Source organism: Scomber scombrus, chromosome 8 (assembly GCF_963691925.1).
Source record: "Scomber scombrus chromosome 8, fScoSco1.1, whole genome shotgun sequence".
Lineage (NCBI taxonomy): Eukaryota > Metazoa > Chordata > Actinopteri > Scombriformes > Scombridae > Scomber > Scomber scombrus.
This window is the reverse complement of record NC_084977.1, coordinates 22,345,943-22,353,343: the sequence shown is the minus strand read 5'-3', so window position 1 is coordinate 22,353,343 and position 7,401 is coordinate 22,345,943. Positions and strand designations below refer to the sequence as shown.

Sequence of the window (7,401 nt, the reverse complement as noted above, 5' to 3'; positions counted from 1 at the left end):
TCTTCCTTCCAGCATCCCTTTAATTTTTCTTTGGTTGATTCCTTAGTTTCCTCCTTCCCTCTTTCTTCGTCTTTCAGGTCTGTTTTTGGTGGCACCTGGAAGTTGCTCAATGCTCTCCTGATCAGACTCTCTCATATATGTATAATACTCATATATGTTATCAATCTATCTATAGTTGTGTCATCCTTTTTTTCCCATGCTTTATTTCTGTAATTGCTGCCTGGGGTCTGTTTTGGTCTACACAAATTTTGATGTTTGTCCATTCTTGAGGAGAGATCCCTCTTCTGATGCTTTTACTGGGGTTTTCCTTGTTCCCTGTTCTTTTTGGGGCTGTTTTTCCTTATCTGAATCGAGAGTCTGAGCATAGAGGATGTTGTATTGCCGTATACAGCTTGAAAAGCCCCAAGAGGAAAAACAGGTGATTTGTGATATTGGGATATATAGATAAAATGACTTGTTTTGACTTCCTTTCTATTCTAAGGGGAGGCATCATATACCAGTATTGAATTTAACAAGGCATTATCAAGTGTATGTATGTGTGTCTATGAGAGATAGTTTTCCGTTCTCTTGGTGCCACCTTGTGGAGAAAAGTTTAAAGTGTCATGAATTCAACTGATTGAATTTCTCGTCTCATTTTCTTCTTCCGCCATTCCCTCCTTCCTCTCTTTTTTCCTCAGAGATACAATGCATCTGTCCAGCGGTGTGACCTCATACCTTTGACCTCTGATTTGACTTCAGTTACTCCTTACAATCGTCAAACACTCTTCTGATGTAAGTCCATCCATCCATTCATCCATCCATCTATCCATCCATACATCTACACGGTCGCCAATAAAGTTGGAATAAAATATTTTTTACCTCTTCCCATGAAATGATTGAAACAATGTGATGTATTCCTGATAGATAAAGTGTATATATTCTCAAAATTGTATTGATCAATCTCATTATACCTGGTCAAAGGTGATTACTGATGTGTATGAATAGAAAATAAAAAGAGGAATGTGTATGAAAACAGAATTATTCCAACTTCATGGGTGACCGTGTACCTATATAATCTTTAAATAACCACTATGTTATCTCTGTGCTTTCAGGTGTTAAGCAACTTTGCTGAACGTAAGTATAATAACAATAACCACAACCACTGACATAAAAAAAAACATGAGTATGTTTTGTTTCTGCTGGTGGAAGATGGGGGATATTTCAGTTAACAAGATAAACATTATAATGTATGTCCATATTTAAATAATTTAATAAACAATATGTATGTCACCTTTCTGGTTTCCTCCATGTAATTGTAGAATGACCTTTGACCTTTGCTCTAGTCTGTTAACATACAATTCAGAGGCTATATTATCCATCAGATTACACCTGATCTCTGTGTAAAGCTATACTGGCCTACAGTATGTGGGATTTCATTAAACTTCATATCTTCAGAGTGACGAGGAGGCTTTTGCTAATTATGTCCCTTCCTGTTCCTGTGTCAGAGTTTGATGGAGAGCTGGTCGGATGACAGCTGGAACTGTTGTCATAACCGGAGGAATACTGGCCACAGTGATACTTCTGTGTATCATAGCTGTGCTCTGTTACTGTAGACTCCAGGTATGCCTCTTTATGTGTGAGTGTGTCTGTTTTTATAGATGTGTAAATCCCACACTAATATAGACGTGATTGTAACTACTATTAAACAGAGCAATGTCAGCTAAGAAGGAGAGGAAATACATCAACATTCTGTATCTCTTCAATGTGAAAATTCTCACTGAATGTATATATACTGTAATTAGACAATACTGGTACCAATAAATGCTTCTTATTTCATTTATTAAAATATGACTTTTCTGTAATTTATAAGTCATGGTACATTAGACTACTTACTGTACTGTTATTGTATTGAATTTGCCACAGCAAATACAATTTATAACAGGTGTGTGCATAGTTACAAACCTCTATCTTTACATGTAATTTCTTTGCATATTCTACATTGAAGACTAATTCTCTTGGAGTTTTAACTATAAGAAGCTTCTTATAATATATAATAATAAATGTCATAAGCCCATTGATACGATTTTTTCCATGGCGCTGAGTAGTTTGTAGATCATGCAGGTCTGAAATTCAGACTGTCCAATAACTCAGTGAGTCTGTATGCTTTTAAGTGTTTAAGACCATACAAATGAAGAAAGAGACCTTAATTACCTTCATTTTTGTTTGATATGTAATGGTTTTTGTCATACCAAAACTTCTCTTTGTAGTACTACTGCTGTAAGAAGAATGGGTCTGACAGCGGCTCCATCTCTCAGCAACACTTTGCCTGCAACGCCTGCAGTATCACCGGCTTGGACGGGTCAATCATCACCCCACTGTCCCTGTCACCACCAGAGCCGCCTGGATCCTCCAACCCCTCGAAGCCTACAAGGGGGGGACGCAGCTACTGCCCTACCTGCTCCCCCTATGACTCCCCATTCTACATCCGTACCACTGATGAGATACGCAATGGCGGCGAGCGCATCACCTACATGCCCACGCACTATGAGAACCAGGCGCTGGCAATGCCGCTGCCCGCCGTCCGAGGCTCCTTGCTGAGGGACGTCCAGCGTAGTCGGCCACCCGATTTCTATACCAACACCCGAGCCATCAGCACCGAGGTGTGACTACCCCAAACCCCCCCGACACCACCACCCATATGTACCACACACACACACGCACACACACACGCATACACACACACCACACTCTCCTCACTTACACACACATCAGCACCATCACTAACACGACCATAACAATGACAGTGACACCTACTACAGCTGTCAGTGGGGATCTTCAGGACAAAAGGCCATTGTTACATAATCACATTTACTTAGGGTTTGGGATTTTTTTTGGGGGGGGGGGGGGGAATTACAAGCCAACTGCTGAAGACTAAAGTGTATGACAAGCAGGGATTATTTTCAGACCTATTTCTCACTTTATATGCATAAATTCTAAAGTTTTCATGTTCACAAATATGGGTAATTCTGTTTTTGAATTAGATGAAACTGAGGGAAAGAAATTAAGGGTATGGTTATAAACCTGTACACTGTATGTTGACTGTTAACTGTGTCTTTACTGAATGAGGGCTATCTTAGATAAATTATGTTTTTCTCTTACTATATCCATCTATAACTGCCAAAAAAAGACAAAAAAAAGTAGTATGATGAAGCAATTTTTGTCATGGTTTGCAGAATGGAGACTAAAATGGGTTTGCAAAAGGTACGAGAGTAAAAGAAGAAAAAGTCAACGACCCCCTTCTGTAGTTTTCTGGATCTCTGGAAGCATGCTAGAGCTACAGGAAGAGGTTGGACAACTGTAGCTTTCTCTATGCAAGGTGTTTGGCAAACTACTGCAGCTCGTCATCTCAAGTAATCTCCTTTCAGCAGATTTCATCTCATCATGTAACTTTATCGGAGGAATATCATGAGCACGGTGCAAACCCAGTGAGATATTAAGATGCTGCTCATGTAGATAGACCTGCAAGCTTTTAAGGCTGGATTGTGGATAGCTTAAAGCCTCTTAGGTTGCCAGGTCCGTCCAGCACTGAGCTCCCTGATTGCCTCCTAATGTGCAAACTTGTGAACTAGCAAGGATGCCTGAGTCCTTAAAGGCAACAGTGGAAAACTTTAAATGAACCGAGTGAACTCCCCTCTACTGACAGTGATGCAAAAAGTTTGAAATGTAAATATTGATCAGAAAGCAATGAACACACCTCTTGATCCCGTTGTGTTCTTGAAGGATTTGAACATGATGTATTTTGAATGAAGGAGTGTGATTTACTAGTTTGTGCTATTTTGTCTACACACTCCTCCTATACTCCTCTAATACTCTCATGTTGAAACTTTGAAATACAAATAACCATGTTATTTCTTTTCAAGTTCTTTTTTCATATAGTGAGAAAGTCAAAGTCCACATTGATGTGATTTAAACTGTTTCACAGTGCTCATTTTCTACATGACACCTACCCAGCATTGCTTGCGATACACAATAATATTTCCCGTGATATTTGTCTTATTTGTCTGTGTGAAGCAGGAATCAGTGATGCTGAAAATGTGGCGCAAGACTCCTTATGGACTTGCATGTTGTGATAATGTTGGATAATTTTGCAGGATTTTCAGACAGGCCTAGTGTTTTTCTTCAAAAATGCTCTTCCTAATTTCTTTTCAGCAGTGCACAACATAATTACAATTTAGTGAATAATTAAATACTGCAGTGCCATTACACAGTATACCTTGAAACCTCTCAAACTATTTCATAGCTGAGCTTTTTGTTTTCTTCGGATGAACTACAAAGGGCAAACAAGTGTACAGAGGACTGGCAAAAGTTCATCACTAAACACCAAAAGGTTTGATTTAAGGGATTTAAATCATATCAGGACTGTCATCAGACACTGAAATACGATTCAGTGGAATAAAACCAATGTTTCTCCATGTTGTTCTCATTGTCTCACAGATAAGGAATACATGTCATCATTCATTTATTTAGCCATTGTATTAACTATCTATTTTACTACTTATGTAACTAATTATCTTTAAAAACAGAATAAAAAGATTTTTAGAATTGTGGGTGAAACAGAAATCATACATAATAGATATAAAACAGTAATATTTGACAGTGTTAACTTTTGACAAATAAAAATTTGTAACTGCTTGAAACTTTTGTGCTTTTGAAACTTTTTGTGATTATTGACAAAACTACACATACATACACAAGCACATTAAGCTTATTGGATTAGAAATGATTTTGACTGATGACTTTAATCACAATGCTAAAAGGAAAGTTGTTTTTCACCCTTTTTTTCCCATAGTACATGATTTTAATTATGATCTATGAAGGCCATGTGAACTCTGACCAACTAATAATTGTCATGAGACAAACTACCACCAACCAACAGATACTAAAATTAATTTTCTGAACAAAGCATTCATTTTGGCTGTGTTCTGTCCTAATGGGACACCTATTGTTTTCTCTATTTGATCACCCACATGCACAATATTACATATTCTTGTATATAGTAAAATATACATGTATGTGTGTATATCTACAGTCACTGGCCACTTCATTAAGTACACCTGTGCAGTGTAATTGAATCCGATTCAATAAACTTACAATAAACCTACAATAAAATTCTACTTTTTTGAAGTTTATACATTTTCAGTTTTTGTTGACATTATCAAAAAGGTGATAATTTAACTCTGTGTTCATTACTGAGGTCGTAGTGGCGGTGGCGTACTGAGGTGCATTATATTGACTGGTGTTCCTTATGTTTTGCCCTTCTCATGTATTTTAATGGAGTGGACAAAATATTTAGGAAAACTAGTCAATGTAATGCCCCCTAATACATCACCATTATCCACTACGACCTCAATAATGAACATAAAGTAGAATTATCACCTTCCTGCCAATGTCAACAAAAACTGAAACTGTATAAGCTTTATAAATGTAGAATTTATAGCAGAGCTGTTGTATCTGATTGCATTTGATTGCACAGGTGTACCTCATGAAGTGGCTAGTGAGTATATACACTGTCGCCCATAAAGTTGGAATATTTTGTTTTCAGACACAATCCTCTGTTTATTCCTATTTAAATTTTCATTGTGATATGTTTGGAAGAGATTGATTAATGAAGTTTTGAGAAAATATACACTTTATCTGTCAAGAAAGAATCACATTGTCCCAATCATTTCATGGAAAGAGGTAAAAAATATTTTATTCCAACTTTATGGGCGACAGTGTATAATAATAGTGCTTTACATGTTTAAAACATGTACTACAAGTATCACAATTAAGCAGTGACATCAGCTAGGCTATATAAGTTCAATAAAATAACAAAACGGTAGTAATAAAATAGATAAGACATGCTGTAAATAAACAGTGTGATATCAATTAAAGAAAGATGCTTCTGCAGGCCTAAGATCTTCATGCAGGGAGTAGATGCATACACTACAGTAACATGTCAGAACTAAACAAAAAAAATCCAAAATGCTATGCAGAAATTACTGTTGAGTGAATGTAGATGTGTACACTGGGTCAACTTGTAGGAGGACAGCGCATGCGTGACATTCCACACCGGAAGGCGTTTCTCAGTAAAGTACCGAGTGATTCATCTACTCAAACACAGACGATCTTCGCTGCAACTCTTCTGACAGCTAGCAAGCAACCCAACAACGCTCCAAACAAGTAAGTTGACAGCTTGTTTTATAAACGATTGTGTTCATTTAAAGGCTCCGCGTACATGCAGCGCAGACAGGGGTGTTGTTGTTGTTGTTTTTTTCTCTCCCCTTTTTCTTTCTTGTCATTTTCCTCCGGAGGCGGACGGGGTGTTGCTATGTTGAGGTCGCCCCTCCAAACAGCCAGATAGTGGTCCAAGTGTTTTGGACTTCGAGCTGGTTAGCTTTTAGCTCGCTGGTCTAGCCTGGCACTCGTAGGTACTTCCTGTTTAGCCTCACTCACCTGTTTACTGCCAGCTGCTTGTCCACAGGTCAACTCGTGACAAACCTGCTTGTTTCTTATCGCGGTGCAAAGGAAAGACTGGTGGCGATAGGGATAAGTTAGCTTGGCGCTAGCTCATTTTTACCATGTCTGTGTGTATGTGTGTGTGAGTTATGTGTCTGCATTAGCTGCACTCCTTTCCTTTGCAAATCTACCCAGTTGTGTGTGTGTATATACCAGCTTGAAAAGGCATTTATGACATATATTACAATTCATTAATCTACTGAATGATCATTAAACAGCTGCTTCAAGGGACAAAACTAGCCTGCTGCTGATGCTGTGAGAGACTGTGAAATGTGATCCAGGCCTCCACTGAGAGCTGCAATAAAAATCACACAAGCAGGAATTAATGGAGAAAGATTTAAAAGGGTTATTATTGTCATTGCGACACATGTATATGTAAAGGAAAGAAATGAAGACTGCTCGGGTCCCATTGCAATTGGGTATATATAAAAAAACAAACAAACAACGTTATAGGAGGAAACACTGAATAATACCAGGTACTAATAAATACTGTTGTAATTACGAATATAAATGTAATAGCAGCTGTAGTATGGAGGCTGAATGTAAGCAGGTCACAGGATAGCCTACTACCCAGCAGTGTAAACAGTAGTGATATAGTAAAAGAGTAGTGAGTTCAGAGGAAGTCTGAAGCTTGGAGATGTGTTAAAGGTGAAGTGAGTGAGAGGCAGAGCTTATCAGTCTCAGCCTTAGGGAACAAAAGTGTTTCTTAGTTTGTTGGAGCAGCGTCTGTCGGGTGTAATTGTCACTGATGGCAGGCAGACTGTTCCCAATGATCTTCTGCACAGTCTTTACCACCCGCTGTAGTGCTCCAGTGCCATCAGTGTCTGATGGCACTGGAGCGGTTACCATACTGCACCCGTGATG

General features: G+C 38.4%; 2 protein-coding genes across 2 annotated transcripts in view; both read left to right on the top strand.

Annotated features, from left to right (window-relative positions):
- The first annotated feature begins 1,506 nt into the window (after positions 1-1,506).
- Positions 1,507-2,645, top strand: fam163ab (family with sequence similarity 163 member Ab). The gene is made up of 2 exons (XM_062424684.1): positions 1,507-1,599; positions 2,247-2,645. Exons 1-2 carry the CDS (start codon positions 1,507-1,509, stop codon positions 2,643-2,645), a joined length of 492 nt encoding a protein of 163 aa, XP_062280668.1.
- A 3,413-nt stretch (positions 2,646-6,058) lies between these two features.
- rabgap1l (RAB GTPase activating protein 1-like) overlaps positions 6,059-7,401 on the top strand; it is a 119,944-nt gene continuing 118,601 nt past the window's right edge. Inside the window, exon 1 of the mRNA XM_062423863.1 lies at positions 6,059-6,201. The gene's annotated coding sequence lies outside the window, so the exon portion shown is untranslated. The remainder of the gene's footprint in view (positions 6,202-7,401) is intronic.

Bases quoted from the DNA above. Each gene is read 5' to 3' on its own strand.
- fam163ab (XM_062424684.1), top strand. From the start codon at position 1,507: ATGACAGCTGGAACTGTTGTCATAACCGGAGGAATACTGGCCACAGTG. The intron at 1,600-2,246 runs GTATGCCTCTTT...TTCTCTTTGTAG, and splicing joins TCTGTTACTGTAGACTCCAG to TACTACTGCTGTAAGAAGAA.